Source organism: Perca flavescens, chromosome 6 (genome assembly GCF_004354835.1).
Source record: "Perca flavescens isolate YP-PL-M2 chromosome 6, PFLA_1.0, whole genome shotgun sequence".
Lineage (NCBI taxonomy): Eukaryota > Metazoa > Chordata > Actinopteri > Perciformes > Percidae > Perca > Perca flavescens.
Window position 1 is genome coordinate 5237350 of NC_041336.1, and position 24160 is coordinate 5261509.

The 24160-nt window shown below is 43.5% G+C and overlaps 1 protein-coding gene across 1 annotated transcript in view; it reads left to right on the top strand.

Annotated features, from left to right (window-relative positions):
* The first annotated feature begins 1660 nt into the window (after positions 1-1660).
* The window catches only part of LOC114557964 (atrial natriuretic peptide receptor 1), a 124663-nt gene continuing 102163 nt past the window's right edge, over positions 1661-24160 (top strand). Inside the window, exons 1-2 of the mRNA XM_028581734.1 lie at positions 1661-1968; positions 12715-13556. Of these exons, the coding sequence (XP_028437535.1) occupies positions 12773-13556 (784 nt within the window). The 5' untranslated portion in view covers positions 1661-1968; positions 12715-12772. The remainder of the gene's footprint in view (positions 1969-12714; positions 13557-24160) is intronic.

A 24160-nucleotide genomic window follows, 5' to 3' on the forward strand; every position in this document is an offset into this window, starting at 1 on the left:
GAAATAAGGGCTTCATGGGAAAAGAGTTACCCTATACCTGGATAAATAAAAGTCATAATAAGATAGATAGATGGATTTCATATTAAGAGGTCAGTCTACATATTAATATAGCCATATACCTCTCTATACCTAGCAGCCTCTGCCTGCCTCTAGCAGCAGCGTGTATCAGACTCCTGCTCCGTCCCTTTGCCCCCATTATGTTTCCCTGCCATTACATTTTATAGCTGCGTTATCTTTTCCATCAGGTTAAGGATTACCTCATTCCCTTTGCAAGCATTCCTCAGATCAATAAAAACAAATGTAAACACACAATTTAAAAGGTGAGGAGGCCACTAGACAAACTGTTGTCCTTCACAGATAACCCTGACCACCCTCTCTGCCCGACGCAACAGCGAAGCACTTTCTCCAAAAGGCCCCGACAGCTTCGATGTCGTACGGAGCGCTACAGGAAACCTTTCCTACCAAATGCCATAAAACTGTAGCCTACTACAACATTTCACCGCTGAGTGTGATATAAAACTCTCAATACCTCATCAAATCAATCAAATACTGTACTATAGCACAACATTCACACATGTTTACTTACTATACTATCTGTCTGTCTGTCCGTGTGTCTGTCTGTCTTTCTTTCTGTGTGTGTGTGTGTGTCTGTCTCTCTGTCTGTGTGTGTGTCTGTCTGTCTCTCTGTCTATGTGTGTGTGTGTGTGTCTGTCTCTTTGTCTGTGTGTGTGTGTGTGTCTGTCTCTCTGTCTGTATGTCTGTCTGTCTGTCTGTCTGTCTGTCTGTCTGCTTGTGTGTCCATGTGTCTGTCTCTGTGTTTGTGTGTGTGTGTATGTGTCTGTCTGTCTGTGTGTGTGTGTCTCTGTCTGTCTGTGTCCGTCCGTTTGTCTGTCTGTCTCTCTGCTTGTGTGTCTGTCTGTGTGTGTGTGTATGTGTGTGTCTGTCTGACTGTGTTTGTCTGTCTTTCTGCCTGTATGTGTGTCTGTCTGTTTGTCTGTTTGTGTGTGTCTGCCTGTCGGCCGGCCTGTCTGTCTGTCGAGCATGCTTTATGACGCACCGAAATAATCTATTTACTACAATGTTAGGTCAAATTGCTTACCAAGATCATGTACCAACTTTTTCAGTCCACACAAACACACACACACACACACACACACACACACACACACACACACACACACACACACACACACACACACTAATAAACTTGTTCATTACACCAAAAAAACTAGTACACAAAAAACCCAAACAGACTTATTATTGCCTGATTCTATCTATCTATCTATCTATCTATCTATCTATCTATCTATCTATCTATCTAGTTTGGACTTTATTGCCATATCAACATGATTGTTTTGGAATTTAGTCTTTCCAGTTAATTTGGCAGTGATAGGCTAAACTAAACTAAAATATGCCTATTTTCCTTCTGTCCTCCCTCCTTCCTATCTTTTCTATTCACCTCCTGTCAATTGTTACTCTCTTTTCCTACTCTTTCCACCTTTCACTTAGCATTTCCCTTCGTCTCTGCTCTCTCACTTTCCTTCCTCCCTCCCTCCCTTCCTCCCTCCCCTCCTCCCTCCCTCCCTCCTCTCCTTCCTCCCTCGCCGTCTCCCAGCTCTCCGCCCAGAGACAGACCAGTCAGTCAGTCAGTCCGGTCCCTCAATCCAACAACAACACCTACAGTTTATCACACATTTACCTGCGGATGGATTTAAAAACGCGACCGCAATGGAGCCGAATTCCCTGTAGGACCACAAAGTAGGGCACTCTTCTAAATGATGTTTCACGGACTTTAACTGCGGATTTAATTTAATCTGGATTGCAATAACTGACCAGTTTTGGTGAACGTCTCACTCGTGGTGGATTACTGTGGATTATTAATACCGTTTCAATGCACTCTACTCTGCGTTTTCTGAACCACACAGAGGGGTGACAAGAAGCTTAACTTGACAGTTGAAGACGATTGACGTAAGTTTGGGTGATAATGCACACGTTGGCTTATTTAACTCAATGGGTATATGTTTTTTTGTCGACAATGACGACAATTAAAACTTTCAAACGTGACTTTTCCTGAAGCTTACTTTGGGACTGCTGTAAAAAAATATTTAAAGACTAATATTTTATTTTAATAATTTTTCGACTATTAAAGGTGTAAAATCTGGACATAGGCCTATTCTTTGGCAGAAAAATAAATAAAATTAAAAAATGTCCCGGTTGCTGTGATAGTAACAGAACACCGGGCGATGCTCACGCGCTTCCAGGGAAGGCACGTTGTCGCGGGCACGGGTGGTTAGCTAGTATTTCCACCTTTCTCATTTAGCCTACAATCAACAAAAACAAAAAAAACTACAACATGAAGAGGAAACCAGACACCCGCTGAGCTACAGAGAAGTCCATTTTTGTAAGTGATATCATTATATATTTCTATTGATTTACATTTGAGACGTTTGACCGTTGCACGTGCCTGCCAGGAGGGAATTGATGCTTTCAGAGCAGCATGTATTTTCATAACAAAGATGGCAATAAGTATGGAGGCTTGTTAGTGCCAGCATTGCATAACATGTTGATAACAAACTGAACTAGACCACTGGTTCTCAAGCTTTTTTCAATAATTTGAACAGTTTTTTTAAGCCATGTACCAGGCTGATGCGTGTCTCCCCAACGTGACGTCATCACCGAATTGCCTTAAAAAAAAACACTAATACCAAAAATGAAAATAAACTGGCCTTTAACACTATTTGGAGAGATTTTTAACAATGATATGCATATATTGAGTGCTATATGTACATATTAATCAACAGTGGTGGTTAACCTGCAACATGGGCTTTAATATAGACTTATTTTAATTATTTCTACGAAAAATTATTAGTGCTGGTAGGGGGTTACCAGCACTAATAATTTTTCATCAGCCTGGTACTGTAACTATGGCGACTGACTGGGATGAGGAAGAGGTGTTTTTACTGTCAGTGAATAGCACCAAGTGAAAGTCAATGTTTTATTTATATCTAGTGACAGTGACCATGTCGTTAGTTCAGATTAGTACCGATAAACTTATCTAGATCTAGAAAATAGAAGGCATCATGCTAGCTATATGCTAGCTACGGGCTAACTTGCCAGTCCCACCTGTGGAATCCCCCGACGGTTGTAAACACATATTGATTCGATATCTCACGTTTTGATGGTAGCCTACTAGCTCCAGTAACAACATATTTGCCTGGTGTTTATTTATTACTTGGACCGGGATGCTGTTCAGCTTTTCACAAGTTTAGACAGCTAGCAACGCTACGCAGACGTTTCACTAACGTTAGCGCAACAGCGTTAGCCTAGACGGCTAGCTAGGTAAATATTACGACTGCCTTCGGAGTTTCCTATATCTGCGTCCACGTTGTCAACATAAGACCTGTGGCGTCAGTGCTCCTTTTGTACCATCATTTTACTGAATGAAACATTAAACTTCGCTCCTACGAGATGGGAGAGTTTTTGTTAGTTACACACAAAGCTAACTGGCTATAGTTAGCCTGTACATATGCTAGCAGGCATTAACTAAAGTTGCATAGCCAGCCAGCAGCTTCGGCAGTAGTTTCGGCGAGCTAACCACGACAGCTAACACATCCACGTGTCTCCATTTCAAACATCACTGCATATTGACTGCTTTTGGCAGCAGAGGTTGATTGCGGGCGACATACTGTCGTGGTTAGCTCGCCGAAACTACTGCGATTGCCGAAGTTGCTGGCCGGCTATGCAACGTTAGCTAATCCCGCTAGCATACGTACAGGCTAACTATAGCCAGTTAGCTTTGTGTGTAATGTTACAAAAAAACACCTAGCTATCTCGTAATTGAGCGAAGCTTAATATTTCATTCAATAAAAGTATGGTACAAAAGGAGCACTAACGCCACATGTCTTATGTTGACAACGTGGACGCAGCTCCGAAGGCAGTTGTAATACCGGTATTTAGCTAGGCTAACGCTGTTGCGCTAACGTTAGCAAACGTCGGCGTAACGTTAGCTAGCTGTCTAAACTTGTGAAAAGCCGAACAGCATCCCCGTCCAAGCTGTGTTTCACTTTCCCTCCAATATTATTATACACATAATAAAGACACATTGACTCGGTCGAGACCAAAAGCCATATTTTACCAGATCAGTGGCAGAAACCTTGACCGTGACAGTGACCCGAGATGGGGCTTTCGCCTGGTTTTCTCCCCAACGTGATGTCATGCAATGCATTGTGGGGGAAAAGAGAAACCGCTGTAAAATAGTTCTACTTTTTCGTATTTTATTCAGTTTTGTGATATCCACTGTATTTGATGTTGTTGGGTAACAGTTTAAATGTTTATTACCAACAAGCAAATTGCAAAAATTCGTTAGAAAATAAACTCTGCCACACAGGCTTTAAGAGGATCAATACAGCGATGTCAGCGATAGAGTTACTAAACAACAGCCTTGTGCCTGGAAAACATGTACTGTAAATGCTGATGGAAAAAGGACACAAAAACTTGGAAAAAGACAGTAGAAAGAAGGAGGGAAGGCAAGAATAAACAAAAACTTTGGAAAAAAGAGACACAAATTTCAAAGAAAAAAAGACAGTAGAAGAAAGTAAGGAAGAAAGACAAGAATAGGTCAAAACAAACAACAAAACCTTCAAAAAAAAGGTGACAGACTTCAAAAACAGCGACAAAAACTTGTCAAACATGTCACGTACCCCCTGCAGTCCTCCAAAGTACCCCTAGGGGTACACATACCCCCATTTGAGAAACACTGAACTAGATTTTTTTAAATTGCGGTGTGCTGACGCTACCCAGAACATTTTAGAGTTTGAATGCTGTTTCTCTGTGAATTTATGAATGACTAGATTGTAGTTGAAAATGTATCAATTTGTGTCAAATTAGAAGATTCCGTCCATTCACTTGAATGGGGGAAAATGTCCCCGAAAACGTTGAATATTCAGAAAATTTTGAAAGTTTTGAATATCCTAATCGTGCTGAACGTTTTGATGTTTTGAATGAAGTTCTTTAGCGTTCACATCGATGAAGATTTAGTGGGCAATTAGGTCTACAAGCACATCTTGTGTTTGTGTTATTACTTTAATTTTTATTGAATTTTCAGTACATTATAACCACTGAACACCTCAATTTGTGAGTAATACATAAAAAAACCAAACAAAAAAAAACAAAATAAGGAAACCGGTCCTGTGAGGAAAGGTGATGATAGCCACAAAAATAGAAATATAATGTATACATTTCAAGTCGCTGGAGTATCTTCACCAGGTACCTGTCCCTCTGTACTGTTACAAGTGAAATATGACCAAAGTACAAGACAGTGCATGAGAAAGGAATCTTATAGGGGTTGTGCAATATGTTAATTGTGCTACACGTAGGCTATTTGGGTTGTGCATTATTTCAGTGCATTGTGTCATTTGTGCAATACGTAGGCTAAAAATTAACTATTTTTGTTGTGTTTTTCAATGCTTTTGATGCTTTTTTGTCATTTTTTTTTAAGGCTTTTTTTTAACTCATGGTCAATAACGTAGTTAAAAATGACATACCTATTTTTTTTTATTAAAAAAAAGCAGAAATTATGAATTATTTTGCATAATAGTTAAGATCAGAGGATGTTGAGTGAATCACAGATTGGTATCTGTCAAAGTTTAGTCGGCAGACTGTTTTGAAACCACTGAAACGAAAGTTACGAATGTAACTACGGTTCTATGAATCCTGGATGACCGCCAGAGACAGTAAGGATGAAATAGAACTTGTTTTTCAAATGCTATAAAATTGAATAAAACACCCCAAATTCAATGAAAGTAACATTGAATTTACCTGTAAAGATTGTTGTATGGAATCCGTCCATGTATCCATGTTATTTTTGGGCAATTTAGTTAAAAAAAACCCTGAGGACAACACAAGGGATAAAAACCCTCAATTGTTGTGAATTTGTGGAAGTATGTTTAGTTTCACATAGGGCTGTACGATATGAGGAAAATATGCAATATCGTTGTTGAATGTCACGATACTGATCGTACTTGCGATAAATAAACAGATATGAAAGTGTACTCAGTTCTGCATTTCTGCTAACCTGAGTCCGCCAGATGGATCGCTTCGCATTTGCTCGGCATATACATCTGGGAACTTACCGTTGGAGAACTTTTGGGAAGGGGCGAAAATCCTGGTTAGCTGATTGGATAAACCATCTGTGTATCATCACCTATAGTTGGTGATAGACGGGCCAAATCAACCAATCAGATCAACGAAGCGTATGAAAATACAACCACAAGCCCCTGCTGCTGCAGGCAAAGCATAGCTCGTTAGCACAGCAAGCAAGCACCATGTTGGTAAAGGATATTTGCCGTTTGTGTAACGAGAATTTAGGAATAAAAGGCCCTATTTCAGGTTCCCGGTCCATATTCCAAAAGAAAGATTCAAGAGAAAAAAGCATTAGTGAGCGGCTAACAGAATTAGGGCTACCGCTGTCCGAAAATACTGGTTATTGATTGGATAAACCATCTATCTATCACCACCTAAACCCGCCTCAAAACCAACGCTGATTGGTCGGTCCTTTGGCAAATGGCTCCAAATGTTCTCTATCTCAAGATGCCAGACTGATCTGCGAGTGGAAAACTGGAGCTCGCCAGATCAGGACGGTCTCACGAGGCTACATTTCTGCTGCTTTCGGTATTCTTCTAAAATACAACAAATTGCTTGTTGATATTGAAACAAACAAAAGGAAATCATTTCTAACATTCTTTTATTGAACAAATTGAACATTGAATTACACATGAAAGGCACCACTAAAAAAAGAACGAGAAGCAGTTTTCTAATGCTATGTTCTTTCAACTAACATAAAAAAATCTCTGAGTGTCTTATCGCGATATGTCGCAGCCTTTCGCAATACGTATATTGCGCCAGTTGATGTCGCGATGATGATAACAAAACAATATATTGTGCAGCTCTAGTTTCACACACATCGTACCATACATCTGATGGAATTTTCCTTTTCCCACCTTGATTTCAAATATAATGAGTTGCCCCTACATCCCATAATGCTTTCATAAAACATAGATATGACTTTATGTTACTATGTGGCCTATAAGCATTCATTATATATCTTATAAATGGATTGAATTCTTGCGTTCTCCATTTTCAATTCTTTGTTGTAGTAATCTCTAAAATGTATATACCTAAATAAATCCTGATTGTGAAGGGAACATTTTTCTTTCAATGTTTGGAAAGTAATTCCTTGTTATCTATTAATCGTACGTCACTGCCTTAATAGCTTTTACTGCCAATTCCTTGAATATGGCATCATTAAATCCTGGCTTAAACTGGGTGTCAAAGGCTATCCATCTAAGTACTCTCTGGTCTTTCCTTAGTTTGTCCATCAACTCTCACTGTGACACTGAAACACTTGACATGAGATGGCGCAGTGCTGTAGACACTAAAGTAGCACAAAGATTAAACATTAAACATCATGGCTATTCTCCATGTAACCAGTGTCCGAAATTAACTTTTGGACTCACTTTTACTGCCCATTCCTTGAATATGGTATCATTAACTCCTGGCTTTAACTGGGTGTCAAAGGCCATCCATGTACTGTAAGTACTCTGGTATTTCCTTAGTTTTAACTGCCTGACAAAGTTAAACCAGAACTCTCTAGAGCACAAGAAGTTTTGGGGCCCTATCTTGCACCCAGTGCAGCGCAGCGCAAAGCCCGATGCAAGTGTCTTTCCTAGTTTAAGACAAGGAGGTGTGTTCAGGTGCATTCTGGGCGTGCTGGTCTTACAGGGAGGTGTGTTCAGGTGCATTCTGGGCGTGCTGGTCTTACAGGGAGGTGTGTTCAGGTGCATTCTGGGCGTGCAGGTCTTACAGGGAGGTGTGTTCAGGTGCATTCTGGGCGTGCTGGTCTTACAGGGAGGTGTGTTCAGGTGCATACTGGGCGTGCCGGTCTTACAGGGAGGTGTGTTCAGGTCCATTCTGGGCATATTGCTATATTGAGGCAGCGGGAAGTGATCGCGCCATTGACCAACAAAATCCTGGTCTAAAGTCATTCTTATTTTAACAGGAAATTAGTAAAATGCGCCAAGGCTTATGCACAGCGCGCACACACTATGCTTTTTACACACACCGTGCACTTAGACTGTTAAAATAGGGCCCACAGAGTCTATTTTACTTTTGACTAATGAGGGGATTTATTTTCTCCTAACATTGACTGAATCTGATAGCCTTCAATGTATGTCTCAATTTCCTTCCATCTAGCAAAATAGTTGTATAATAAGAGGCGGAACTGAGCTGCGTAAAACTAAACTTTGAGATTTGGGAGCGTCATTACTCCTTTATGTTTGGCCAACTGAAGTGTTGCATATTTTATTCTAGGCTTCTTTCCATCCATCCATCTTCATCCGCTTATCCGGGTCCGGTCGCCGAGGCAACAGCTTCAGCAGGGGACCCCAAACTTTCCTTTACCGAGCCACATTAACCAGCTCCGACTGGGGGATCCCGAGGCGTTCCCAGGCCAGGGTGAAGATGTAATCCCTCCACCTAGTCTTGGGTCTTCCCCGAGACCTCCTCCCAGCAGTGCGTTCCTCTACCTAGTCCTGGGTCTTCCCCGAGGCCTCCTCCCAGCAGGACGTGCCTCCACCTAGTCCTGGGTCTTCCCCGAGGCCTCCTCCCAGCAGGACGTTCCTCTACCTAGTTCTGGGTCTTCCCCGAGGCCTCCTCCCAGCAGGACGTGCCTCCACCTAGTCCTGGGTCTTCCCTGAGACCTGAGGCCCTGAACATGGTTGTAAATAGGCTAATGGAAACGTCTTTCGGACCTCTTGGCTTCATCGTATTGCACTTTGTGGTGACGTTTGAGGTGCTGGTAAAGATTGGTGGTGTTACCTTGCTTGAATCCAAAATACTTCCACACCACCGAATGAGAGCCTTTTTTCGGAACGAGTTTGGTATGAGACTGAGTGGTTGGCTGATATTCTCGTCACTAGTACCTGGGTTTTCATCAATATCCATTTGGTTTATTTCTGAACTACCGAGAGAAACACGTGACTAAAAGGCGCTTTGCCATTGGCTGAAGGTGAAGCCCTGAACTTTGTGAGAGCTGTCCTACCAAAATAAAGGCCGAAAATTGAAAATCAAAGTCATTTAAAAATTAAATCGTGAACAGAGTGGCTCGAGATAGAGATTTAAAAATGATTTAACGTGCAGGCCTAGAACAACGGCTCTACTCCGAGCTCCTCACGGATGACTGAGCTTCTCACCCTATCTCTAAGGGGGACGCCAGCACCCCTCCTGAGGAAACCCATCTCGGCCGCTTGTACCCTGGATCTCGTTCTTTCGGTCGTGACCCAGCCTTCATGACCATAGGTGAGGGAAGGAATGGAGAGCTTTGCCTTCTGGCTCAGCTCTCTTTTTGTCACAACGGTGTGTCTTTCCGTCCCAGATAAATCTAGAAAAAAGCATCTCCCAGGTTAAGAACTGGTGTTGAGGGACCTCTCTTTTGCCAAATGAGTTGCTAAAAAGCTAATTAAGACTCTCTCTGTATTTCTCAGTTTGACTGTGTTCAGTACATTGTGGCATCCGGTGACTTTCCCCTGCAGAAACTCGAGTGAAGATAATGACCTCTTCTGAAGAGTCCATCATGTGTTTTAAATCCTCCGTGTCCTCCTTGGCAACTAGCAGCTGTGTGGAGGAAGGGGGGGGGGGGGGTGATCACGGAAGGCTTGTGTCATGTGACAACAGTGTTGTTGTCATTGCTTATGGGGGCGACAGAAACTACGCACTATAGCTTTAATGTCCCATTTGCGGTCCACCGGAAGGGGAGGGACCGTGGTTTGAATATGTCCGCTTTATTCATCACATTTTCTTGGATGCATCATTTTCAAAACAGACTGAAGCTGCAACGATGAGTCGACCAATCGATTAGTCTGACCGCCAGAAAAATAATCTCCCAACTATTTTGATAATCGATTCATCTTTCAAGTAATTCTTCATGCAAAAATAGCAAACAAATGCTGTTTTTTAGCCTCTCAAATATGGAGATTTTTTCTCTGTTTTCTATAATGTTAAACTAAATATCTTAAGGTTTTATTTCTTTTTACTATTTTCTGACATTTTATAAACCAAATGATAAACCGATTAATTAAGAAAATGATCGGCAGATTAATTAATCGATAATGAGAATAGTTGTTGCTGCCCTGAAACAGACATTACAAAAACTTTATCATCACTCATGTGATGTAGCTGAGTCTGTTATGAAAATGTCATTAAATCTGTTATTTCTTTAGGTGGATCTCAAATGTCGGAGCCAGTATTTTAACGTTTTTGATGACAAGTTTTATTACAGGATGACAATGTGTTTCCCCCAGTCTGAGATGTTCATGAGGGAAGGCTGAGAAAACACTCATCAGTCAGGGCTTTTCAGGCCATTATAAGGTTTATGTGCAGCACCCGATCCATTTTGGGGCAGCACCTAAGCTGAATTAATGGAACTAAAAGACTTTTTTTAAAAGACCCTAATGACTGTAGTTGGACTTCTTTAGCTTTAAGTTTTGTCTTTAAGCTTTTTGAGTGCTATTTATATATGATCTGCTCTCGCTTTTTGTACCGTTTAAAACACATATATGGTGATAATAAATGGTCCAAAATGATGTGAAAAAGCCACAAAGACACACAAACCGACTACAAAGAGACACAAAAAGAAGCACGGAGACCCAAAACAACCCCAAAGGAAACAGAAAGGACCAAAAAGAAACATAACATGACTACAAAGAGACACGAAAAGGAGCACAGAGACCCAAAACAACCCCAAAGGAAACAGAAAGGACCAAAAAAGAGACTCAGCACGACTACAAAGAGACACAAAAAGGAGCACAGAGACCCAAAACAACCCCAAAAGAAACAGAAAGGACCAAAAAAGAGACTCAGCACGACTACAAAGAGACACAAAAAGGAGCACAGAGACCCAAAACAACCCCAAAGGAAATGCAAAGGACCAAAAAGACACATAACATGACTACAAAGAGACACGAAAAGGAGCACAGAGACCCAAAACAACCCCAAAGGAAACAGAAAGGACCAAAAAAGAGACTCAGCACGACTACAAAGAGACACAAAAGGAGCACAGAGACCCAAAACAACCCCAAAGGAAACAGAAAGGACCAAAAAAGAGACTCAACACAACTACAAAGAGACACAAAAAGGAGCACAGAGACCCAAAACAACCCCAAAGGAAACAGAAAGGACCAAAAAGAGACTCAACACGACTACAAAGAGACACAAAAAGGAGCACAGAGCCCTAAAACAACCCCAAAGGAAACAGAAAGGAACAAAAAGAAACATAACATGACTACAAAGAGACACAAAAAGAAGCACAGAGACCCAAAACAACCCCAAATGAAACAGAAAGGACCAAAAAAGAGACTCAACACGACTACAAAGAGACACAAAATCCCACAATGAGACACAGAATGTATGGGGAAGTTGTTTTTTTTAAATTGAAAAACGGTACATTTTCTTGAGGAAGGACGGCTAAACCACCCACCAAATACAAGCACCTAAGTCTTTTAAAAAGCTAGTGGAAAAGACACTCATCACCTGAGGTTGGGCAGAGCTGACAGGAAAATTGTCCTCTCATTTTCCAGCTTCGGGGAGTTTTTCTCCCACGACTGGCCCCGAGCTCTCAAAGGCCCCTCAGGACTGACGTGGACGAAATGATTACGGTGAATTGGACCTTAACAAACCAAAGCAAGTCTCGTGTCCTGACTGTGTTATCAGATTTTAGTTACAGGAGGAAGTACGCTTTCTCTCGGCTAAAATAGCAGCTAGGACTTCGTTAGTGTTGCATGTTTTGATAATAGAGCTGCAAAGATTAATCGATTAGCTGTCAGCAATTAAATTAACCGGCAACTATTTTAATAATCAGTTTGAGTCTGTGCCAGTAAACTGAATATCTTTGAGATGTGTGTGTGTGTGTGTGTGTGAGTCTGTGTCATTTTGTGTGTGTGTGTGTGTATGTGTGTCTGTGTGTACATATATATATATATATATATATATATATATATATATATATATATATATACACATATATATATTTGCAAATAGGAGCAACATGATTTCACAAAAGGTCGCAGCCCAGTGTGGAGTCAGTTTCTCCAATGAGTGAACAGAACCACTAGGCTTATATGCATCTTCAGAGTGACAGCACACACGCACTTGGATTATTATGACGCTACAATTCTTACAGGCAATCTGATACACATGCAGACATCTTAGAGTCATCTCACCTCCTCCTCCCTGTACGACTTTCACCCCCCAGTTACATCTTAGCTGGCATGGGAAAACTAGAGACAGTTTTAGGGTGACCTTTTACCTTTATCTGTTCAGACAAACAGCTCACATTATGTTCCAGACTGGACACCTCAGCAGTTTAAGCAGAAACTGCGATAAACTGTCTTTCAATAATGTGAGAGAATTAAAGTAGAAATATAACATAAAAATATAAGGCATTATGCTTAAATGTAATTTTTCCCATTACAGTGTGTGTGTGTGTGTGTGTGTGTGTGTGTGTGTGTGTGTAAAGGTCTCAAGCCTCCTTTTAGAGGACTCACTTCTTTTTAGAGCCCAAAAAACTAACCTATTGATCCAGAAAATAATCCCCAGATGAATCTAATCACCAATTAAAATAACCCTAAATTTGAAAATGTCTCTCTTGTGTTGTATCCACAGCTGACGGCGACACGTTATTGAGCCGTGCTGGAAGTGGACCACCTGCTGGGCCGGAGCAATGGCGTGTCGGAGGACTGGCGGCGCTCTCCTCCTGGTCCTGCTGGTTCTGATGGTTCTGCTGGTTCTTCTGGACCTGCAGCCGGTCTCTGGCCGATCATCTCGCCATCACCGCGGCTTGAGACGCCAAACCCGCGGGCACCCCGAACGCGCTCTGGCGCTCCAGAACATCACGCTGGCTGTCATTTTACCCCAGAGCAACACGGACTACCCGTGGGCTTGGCCTCGCATCGGGCCAGCGCTGGAGCGAGCCATCAGAACCGTGAACGAAGACCCGAACCTGCTCCCAGACCACCACCTCACCTACGTCTTCAAGAACAGCGAAGACAAAGACGGCATCTGCTCCGAGTCCATCGCGCCGCTCATGGCCGTGGACCTTAAGTTTGCGTACAACCCGTGGGCGTTCATCGGGCCCGGCTGCTCTTACACCTCGTCCCCGGTTGGCCTCTTCACCACCCATTGGGACGTTCCCATGGTTACAGCGGGCGCCCCGGCCGTGGCCTTTTACGGCGGAGTCTACCCGTCCATCACCAACACGGGCCCCACCCACAGGAAGCTCGGGAAGTTCGCCCTGAGGATCTGCGAGCACTTTGGGTGGAGGGAGCACGTGATGCTCATGTTCAACGACAACAAGGTGGACGATCGGCCGTGTTACTTCGCCGTGGAGGGTCTGTACACTGAGCTGAAGAGCATCAACATCACGCTCGTCGACAGGGTGTTCGAAGAGAACAAGCTGCCCATCAACTATTCCCAAATTATCGCCGACATTCAGAGCGACGGCCGAGGTGAGTTGCCAGACTAAATGGTGGTTAATTTCATTGTACGTTTAAAGGTCCCATGGCATGAACATTTCACTTTATGAGTTTTTTTCTTTTTAACATTAATGTGAGTTCCCCCAGCCTGCCTATGGCCCCCCAGTGGCTAGAAATGGTGATAGGTGTAAACAGAGCCCTGGGTATCCTGCTCTGCCTTTAAGAAAATGAAAGCTCAGATGGGCCAATCAGGAATCTTCTCCTTATGAGGTCATAAGGAGCAAGATTACCTCCCCTTTCTCTGCTTTGCCCATTCAGAGAATTTGGCCCAACCATGAGAGAGAGACATCATGGCTTTGATACGAGAGAAGTGGCAGTTGGTCAAGGCCATTTCAAGGAGATTTCAGATACAGTATTAGGGGACCACTAAGGTCTATATAAAAGAGACTTCAGATACAGTATTAGGGGACCACTAAGGTCTATATAAAAGAGACTTCAGATACAGTATTAGAGGACCACTAAGGCCTATATAAAAGAGACTTCAGATACAGTATTAGGGGACCACTAAGGTCTATATAAAAGAGACTTCAGATACAGTATTAGGTGACCACTAAGGTCTATATAAAAGAGACTTCAGATACAGTATTAGGGGACCACTAAGGCCTATATAAAATCCATTAGCTTTGACAACCATAACACAACAAACACCCATATATCTGACATACATAAAAATTAGGCCCACCACCTGTGGGAGGAACCGCTGGGGTCTGGTGCGCTGCTACACGGGTGGCAGTGAAGGTCAGGGGCCTCGACGGACCAGACCCGGGCAGCAGACGCTGGCTCTGGGGACGTGGAACGTCACCTCTCTGTGGGGGAAGGAGCCGGAGCTGGTGCGGGAGGTGGAGCGCTACCGGTTAGATCTGGTGGGGCTTACCTCTACGCACAGTCTCTGTTCTGGAACCGTACTCTTGGATAGGGGTTGGACTCTTTTCTTCTCCGGAGTTGCCCAGGGTGTGAGGCGCCGGGCGGGTGTGGGGATACTCACAAGCCCCCGGCTGAGCGCCGCAATGTTGGAGTTTACCCCGGTGGACGAGAGGGTCGCCTCCCTACGCCTGCGGGTTGTGGGGGGGAAAACTCTGACTGTTGTTTGTGCATATGCACCAAACAGGAGTTCGGAGTATTCGGCCTTCTTGGAGACCTTGACTGGAGTCCTGCATGGGGCTCCAGTGGGGGACTCCATAGTTCTGCTGGGGGACTTCAACGCGCACGTGGGCAATGATGGAGACACATGGAGAGGCGTGATTGGGAGGAACGGCCTCCCTGATCTAAACCAGAGTGGTTGTTTGTTGTTGGACTTCTGTGCTAGTCATGGATTGTCTATACCGAACACGATGTTCGAACATGGGGATGCTCTTAAGTGTACCTGGTACCAGAGCACCCTAGGCCGAAGGTCAATGATCGATTTTGTAATTGTTTCATCTGATCTGAGGCCGTATGTTTTGGACACTCGGGTGAAGAGAGGGGCGGAGCTGTCAACTGGTCACCATCTGGTGGTTAGTTGGGTCAGGGGGTGGGGGAAGACTCTGGACAGACCTGGTAAGCCCTAACGGGTAGCGCGGGTAAATTGGGAATGTCTGGAGGAGGCCCCTGTCCGACAGACTTTCAACTCACACCTCCGGCGGAGCTTTTCGTACATCCCTGTGGAGGCTGGGGGCATTGAACCCGAGTGGACAATGTTCAAAGTTTCCATTGCTGAAGCTGCGGCGAGGAGCTGTGGTCTTAGGGTCTTAGGTGCCTCAAGGGGCGGTAACCCACGAACACCGTGGTGGACACCGGTGGTCAGGGAAGCCGTCCGACTGAAGAAGGAGTCTTTCCGGGATATGTTATCCCAGAGGACACCGGAGGCGGAAAAGAGGCAAAGCAGCGGGTGTGGGAGAAGTTTGGAGAAGACATGGAGAAGGACTTTCAGTCGGCACCAAGGTGCTGGAAAACTGTTTGCCACCTCAGGAGGGGCAAGCGGGGAACCATCCAAGCTGTATACAGTAAGGATGGGACACTGTTGACCTCAACTGAGGAGGTAATAGGGTGGTGGAAGGAGCACTTTGAGGAACTCCTGAATCCGACTAATACACCCTCTATGTTAGAGGCAGAGCTGGAGGATGACGGGGAATCATTGTCAATTTCCCAGGTGGAAGTCACTGATGTGGTCAAACAACTCCACAGTGGCAAAGCCCCGGGGATTGATGAGATCCGTCCAGAAATGCTCAAGGCTCTGGGTGTGGAGGGGCTGTCCTGGTTGACACGCCTCTTCAACATTGCGTGGAAGTCTGGGACAGTGCCAAAGGAGTGGCAGACCGGGGTGGTGGTTCCCCTTTTTAAAAAGGGGAACAAGAGGGTGTGTGCCAATTACAGGGGTATCACACTTCTCAGCCTCCCTGGTAAATTCTACTCCAAGGTGCTGGAAAGGAGGGTTCGGCCGATAGTCGAACCTCGGGTTGAGGAGGAACAATGCGGATTCCGTCCTGGTCGCGGAACAACGGACCAGCTCTTCACTCTCGCAAGGATCCTGGAGGGAGCCTGGGAGTATGCCCAACTGGTCTACATGTGTTTTGTGGATCTGGAAAAGGCGTTTGACCGGGTCCCCCGGGAGATACTGTGGGAGGTGCTGCGGGAGTATGGGGTGAGGGGGTCTCTTCTCAGGGCCATCCAATCTCTGTACGACCAAAGTGAGAGCTGTGTCCGGGTTCTCGGCAGCAAGTCGGACTCGTTTCAGGTGAGGGTTGGCCTCCGCCAGGGCTGCGCTTTGTCACCAATCCTGTTTGTAGCATTTATGGACAGGATATCGAGGCGTAGTCGGGGTGGGGATGGGTTGCGGTTCGGTGGGCTGTGGATCTCATCGCTGCTCTTTGCAGATGATGTGGTCCTGATGGCATCATCGGCCTGTGACCTTCAGCACTCACTGGATCGGTTTGCAGCCGAGTGTGAAGCGTTTGGGATGAGGATCAGCACCTCTAAATCTGAGGCCATGGTTCTCAGCAGGAAACCGATGGAGTGCCTACTCCAGGTAGGGAATGAGTCCTTACCCCAAGTGAAGGAGTTTAAGTACCTTGGGGTCTTGTTCGCGAGTGAGGGGACAATGGAGCGGGAGATTGGTCGGAAAATCGGTGCAGCGGGTGCGGTATTACATTCAATTTATCGCACCGTTGTGACGAAAAGAGAGCTGAGCCAGAAGGCAAAGCTCTCGATCCACCGGTCAGTTTTCGTTCCTACCCTTACCTATGTTCATGAAGGATGGGTCATGACCGAAAGAACGAGATCCAGGGTACAAGCGGCCGAAATGGGTTTCCTCAGGAGGGTGGCTGGCGTCTCCCTTAGAGATAGGGTGAGAAGCTCAGTCATCCGTGAGGAGCTCTGAGTAGAGCCGCTGCTCCTTCGCGTCGAAAGGAGCCAGTTGAGGTGGTTCGGGCATCTGGTAAGGATGCCCCCTGGGCGCCTCCCTAGGGAGGTGTTCCAGGCACGTCCAGCTGGGAGGAGGCCTCGGGGAAGACCCAGGACTAGGTGGAGGGATTATATCTCCAACCTGGCCTGGGAACGCCTCGGGATCCCCCAGTCGGAGCTGGTTAATGTTGCTTGGGAAAGGGAAGTTTGGGGTCCCCTGCTGGAGCTGCTCCCCCCGCGACCCGACACCAGATAAGCGGATGAAGATGGATGGATGGACATAAAAATCACTCACAGAAATTTAAACAGTATTAGGGGACCACTAAGGTCTATATAAAAGAGACTTCAGATACAGTATTAGGGGACCACTAAGGTCTATATAAAAGAGACTTCAGATACAGTATTAGGGGACCACTAAATATAAAAGAGACTTCAGATACAGTATTAAGGGACCACTAAGGTCTAAATAAAAGAGACTTCAGATACAGTATTAGGGGACCACTAAGGCATATATAAAAGTGACTTCAGATACAGTATTAGGGGACCACTAAGGTCTATATAAAAGAGACTTCAGATACAGTATTAGGGGACCACTAAGGTCTATATAAAAGAGACTTCAGATACAGTATTAAGGGACCACTAAGGTCTAAATAAAAGAGACTTCAGTTACAGTATTAGGGGACCACTAATGTCTATATAAAAGAGACTTCAGATACAGTATTAGGGGACCACTAAGGTCTATATAAAAGAGACTTCAGATACAGTATTAGGGGACCACTAAGGTCTATATAAAAGAGACTTCAGATACAGTATTAGGGGACCACTAAGGCATATATAAAATCCAGTAGCTTTGACAACCATAACACAACAAACAACCATATATCTGACATACATAAAAATCACTCACAGAAATGTAAAGAGTTAACAATTTGTGAAGTGATTACAAAGGTCTGGTATGGACTGACCATGTGATGCACTGACCATGATAAGGTGCTTTATGGTAGAATGTGTGCAATGGTGGTAGTACAAAAGTGAACAGTGCCGGGATTGAACAGTGCAACAGCTTATTCAGTTCTTCAAGACTAAGACCTGACCTGGTACCCTATATTCAGGCGCAAAAACGACAACAAATGCTTGCCGGACCACTAGGCAGCGAGGTGTCCTGCTGTCATGGTGTCAGGTCGGTGCGCAGATCAAATATAGGGGAAACCCAACGGTCATTTGCCATTATTTTTGGCATTAAAAAACCCTGTCTGGCCCGGCAGGCCTGTACTGCTACAGGGGAAACATTGAAGCTTATTTTCTTTTGGCAGTATTGACTAAATCAAGCAATACTCAAACAATACTAACTAATTATTTCTTTATTTATACATATTTGATGCCTGTTTATTTCACATCTTTTTGGTACATAGCTATGGCCAAACCGAAATGTGACTTGTGTGAATTGACGACGAAGCAGAGTTGTTGCTTTGCGTCATTTTACAATATCGGTAGTCTGCCATTTATGTGCTTTATGCTTAAGCAACAATGGGCATGCACAAATTGTCCTAGCGCTCTGTTGTACACGTTCACACGGATACATAGTAAAAAACAAATCTGCAACTAAAACATAGAGGGAAATATCCATATGAAAAACATCTGTATACGTGCAGACAGGGCCTCAGTCTTATCAGGTCTGGCAGGGTCCAAATTGCCTTTTTCAGAGCAGACATTCTGACTTGATATAGCAGGAAAAACACAGGTGGAAATAATAACATTAAGTGTTCCAGAAAGCTATTTGAATGAGCCAGCACGCACAGTGCCAGGAGCTGCAGCCAGCATTAATGGTATCAAACACACCTGTGCTGGGAGGTCAGAACGTCCATGAGAAAAAGGTCATTGCCCGAGACTAGGGTTGGGCAATGTCCCCTAAATTGGCAGTTGACGATGTTTACAGTAAAACATCGTGATGGACGATTTTTTTCTACTACTATGGGCCAACAGTTAACATAGAAACGATTAGACATACATGTAAATGCTCACTGTAAATGGTCTTGACCTACTTTCACTTAAATACGGTGTATGTTTGCCCTGAATAACGCATTCAATAAACAGAAACATAACTCTTCCAGCGCACATAAACAGATGCACAATATTAGCTCACACATAAAATAGCACCCTCGTGAATTAGCCTGTGTAGCCTTCCAATCATAAATCCTGCATAACATCGTCCTGTACCTACAGGACCTCAGACTGACTTATTGATGCATGCACAGAGTAGTGTCGACAAACTTAGTCCAACGAGGGGAGAAAGGAAAGTGTGATCGCGTTCCACTTTTAACGCTTTTTTCTCTCTCGCTCGAGACCACTGTGTCCAGCGTTACTAGAAGGTAGAGCGAGCTACAGCTGACAGGGAGAGAGAGAGAGAGAATGAATCACTACAGCCAATCCAGTCTGCTCAAAGCGATGGTCTTTTTCACAAATAGGTTGCACGTAAAGGGGGAAAAAGTAGCTTCCACTTAAGGAGCCCTATGTCCTGTCTTTGTGTCTTTGCTAGTTTAAGACCATATTGTCCATCGGCACAACCCTACCCTACTAGCGTTCCGGCATTGTTAGCCTTGATTGACAGTTTGGGGGTTGACGGGAAACATGAGGTGAGAGAGAATGAGCAAAAAGAAATGCAACGGAGAGGCCCAGACGGACCTCTCCGTAAAGAGAGTGTGGGCAGGATGTGTGGGGGCTCTTTGGTGATGTTCTCTGTCCAAATCTGCGTTTGTCCTGTTTTGTGGCTGCCCCCAAACCAAACGGTGATGGATTTGCAGTGGATGCATCACTGACACAGACTTGTATGCTGTCTTTTTTCATAACAACATATATATATATATACAAACTAGTTTCCCCATCAGTTCCTTTGAGTAGACCTGTATGTGTTATTCACTTTAATCAATATAGATAGATAGATAGATAGATAGATAGATAGATAGATTTATATTGATCCCAAATAAATGGGAAATTCCAGTGTTGCAGCATCAAAATATCAGACACACAGCACACATACAGACTATACCTGAAATAATAGGATACAATATAAAATGAAATAATAATAAGATAGAATACAAGAACAAACAATTTAAAATATATACAAGTTGGGAAATACAACTGTTTAACTAGTAGAAATGATATGACCCGGGTGAGAACACTTCACTGTAATTGCTTCCAGGATGTCTGTAGTTCTGCCATATGTTCAGCTTCGTCTTTCTGTGCTTATGTATTTATTGTGATATTATACATTACTGTTAGAATACATGGAAAGGAATATGTATATCTATATATGCAAGGAAAATGCAAGAAATACTAGCTATACTGCTCTTATTTTTATATTATATGACATTTTGTCTGACAATGTAGTTTTATGTTTTGTATGGACACCAGTATGTTCTGCATCAGCAAATGGGGATCCTAATCAAATCATATCAAATCCGCATCTCCTGTCTCCAGTAATACAATCCTAAAAGGAAAAGATTCCTTCAGATATAAACTGCGTCTTCTTGCCATGTTCAAAACTAACCACTAATTATGCACGTAAGGTGTACTTACAATTTATCGCTGCAGAGTCCAGGCTGCAGGAGCTAGCCTCAGCTATAAGACAAAAAAACGACAAATAATAACCCCAAAAGCAAACTGCAGAGCGACCGAATGAAAAGACAGCAGGAGATGAGCAGTCAAAGTGCAGCAGAGTCGTACGTCTAATCACTTCACCCGTGAATTACCTGCACATAATCACAGGCTGTGGTGAACAGACAAACACGCTGCTATGAAAGGCAGACGGTCCAATAAATGAAGAAGTAGCATTTTCAAGAGGCGTATATCTTCTATACTGAAATAATATCCAATTTAAGCCCCTTAAACTTTAGATTTTCACCTTAAATTGATCAAGTTATAAGATTATAAGAGTTATAAGCTTCCTCTGTGTCAATGGATGTCCACTACAAATTCTTTCCAAATATTTTAAGATTAGTCTTAATATAAGACTTTAACACGAACCTAGTCTCACATAGCCAGCTCTTATCTCCACAGCGCTGTGGAGGAAGGTTCTGGCTACACCACAGATGCATTCTGGGATAGGAGAAGAAAGCGCTCTGGGTTGTTTTGCATTTCTTTGAACCAATCACAATCGTCCTGGGTGGCGCTAAGCTGTTTTGGTGGAACATTTGCACCCCCGCAAAAGAAAACACCTCATACTATATTAAAATAAGCTAGCTGTTGACACAATACAGTACCGTGAGCTATTTAAATGAGCTGATACATGGTTAAACCTCATTGGCTCTTACCAGTGGATCTTCCGTGTTTTCTCCGTCCACAGCAATCCCACCAATCAGTCCCAAAACGTCCCAGTTATATATAAACATATTCTTTGTAAATCTTTACAATCATTCCCAGGAAGAACCGAGCAGACCTGCCTTAGCCTAGAAATCTAGACGCACCCTAGCGGTAGCAAATTTAATTTGCAGCCAGGGGGGGTCTAGACACTCTCCGTTGGCTTGCGAGCTGGAAAAACCAAACTCTAGTCAGGCCAATCACATTGTGTATAGAGTGTGTGGGCGGGGCTTATGGCTGCTGCTGCTGCTGGTGAACAGAGGTCTTCTGGAAGACTTGGAGTTCAGCTTTTCTTTGAGAAAAGAACAAAGAACGGCACTGAAGTCATTCTTAAAAAAGGAAGATGTGTTCGGAGTTTAAAGTTGAATCTATCAACTAGCTCCGCTACCTTCTTCGTTGCTCTGGTTGGTTGTAGCGCAATCCTATTACGTGCAGAGGGAATTTGAAAGACTAAGTTTATCCCGCCCCTCGGATCGAGCCCTGACCAATGGGGAGTTCCCAGACCTCAACGTCTTGTCAGGCTAGGCCCCTGCCTTGTTGCACCATCCAAATGTTCTTCAAAAAGATATTCAGTTTCCTGTCCCAGAGGAGAGAAGAAATCAGCCGATTCAGAGGAGTTTCACTGTTTTTTCATAAAAAAATGACTTAAACAGATTAATCGATTATCAAAATAGTCGGTAGAGCAGGCGCACATATATAGAGGTTTGCTCCTCGACGCAGCGGCCGCAGGTTCGACTGCGACCTGCGGCCCTTTGCTGCATGTCATTCCCCCTCTCTCTCTCTCTCTCTCTCTCTCTCTCTCTCTCTCTCTCTCTCTCTCTCTCAATCTCTCTCTCTCTCTCTCTCTCTCTCTCTCTCTCTCTCTCTCTCTCTCTCTCTCAATCTCTCTCTCTCTCTCTCTCAATCTCTCTCTCTCTCTCAATCTCTCTCTCTCTCTCTCTCTCAATCTCTCTCTCTCTCCCCTTTTATGTCTTCATCTGTCCTGTGAAATTAAAGGCCTAAAAATGCCCCCCGAAAAATAATCTTTAAAACATAGTTGGCGATTAATTTAACAGTTGACAACCAATCGACTAATCTTTGCAGCTCTAATAGCATAATAATAATAATCACATAATCACATTATTACACACACAAACACAATGAGCAAGTCATCTTTGTAAGCAGAAAGCTCAGCGGTGATATACATCTTGTTGGTTCAGCTACACAGACCGAAGCCAGCCGCACATATTCTCTCTCTCCCTCTCTTTCTCTCTCTCTCTCTCTCCCTCCCTCTCTCCCTCTGCTCGTCATGCTTTTCTGCCTATCTCGGTCATCTTTTTCCCCTGTCCCTGCGAACCGGCCGGCCAGCTCAGGTTGTAAAGGCGGACATTAGCTGCTGTTCCTGTGGCCTCAGGGCGCCGTCGGTGCCTCAGCAGCAGGAGCCAGAAATCTGAGCTGTGATCGATGCGTCCACGGGCCAGACTACAGCTCGCCGCTGTAAACGGCTCTGCCCCGAGGACATGCCCGAAAAAGCTGCATCAGGGAATGATGCGGCACATTTACAGACAGAGGAAAAAAAGGTCCTTCAGAACAACCAGAGGTGGAAAGTAACTAATTACTAGGGATCGACCAATACTGGATTTTTAAGGCCTGATACCGATACCAATTATTAGTTGTTAATGAAACCGATGAGTGATATTTGGAACCCATATGCATTTACAGTGAAAAGTTGTCTACAGAACAGGACATGTTCTACTGGTTGGACAGTATAAAACATACTGTATAAAGAGAATAGGACATGTTTTGACTGGTTGGGCAGTATAAAACATACTGTATAAAGAGAACAGGACATGTTTGACTGGTTGGACAGTATAAAACATATTGTATAAAGAGAACAGGACATGTTTGACTGGTTGGACAGTATAACACATACTGTACAAAGAGAATAGGACATGTTCCACTGGTTGGAAAGTATACAACATATTGTATAAAGAGAATAGGCCATGTTTTGACTGGTTGGACAGTATAAAACATACTGTATAAAGAGAATAGGACATGTTCTACTGGTTGGACAGTATAAAACATACTGTATAAAGAGAACAGGACATGTTCTACTGGTTGGAAAGTATAAAACATACTGTATAAAGAGAATAGGACATGTTTTGACTGGTTGGACAGTATAAAACATACTGTATAAAGAGAATAGGACATGTTTTGACTGGTTGGACAGTATAAAACATACTGTATAAAGAGAACAGGACATGTTTGACTGGTTGGACAGTATAAAACATATTATATAAAGAGAATAGGACATGTTCTACTGGTTGGACAGTATAAAACATACTGTATAAAGAGAATAGGACATGTTTTGACTGGTTGGACAGTATAAAACATACTGTATAAAGAGAATAGGACATGTTTTGACTGGTTGGACAGTATAAAACATACTGTATAAAGAGAACAGGACATGTTCTACTGGTTGGAAAGTATAAAACATACTGTATAAAGAGAACAGGACATGTTTGACTGGTTGGACAGTATAAAACATACTGTATAAAGAGAATAGGACATGTTCCACTGGTTGGACAGTATACAACATATTGTATAAAGAGAATAGGACATGTTTTGACTGGTTGGACAGTATAAAACATACTGTATAAAGAGAATAGGACATGTTCCACTGGTTGGACAGTATAAAACATACTGTATAAAGAGAATAGGACATGTTTTGACTGGTTGGACAGTATAAAACATACTGTATAAAGAGAACAGGACATGTTCTACTGGTTGGAAAGTATAAAACATACTGTATAAAGAGAACAGGACATGTTTTATTATTTGAGGACAATGCACGTAAAAGTACC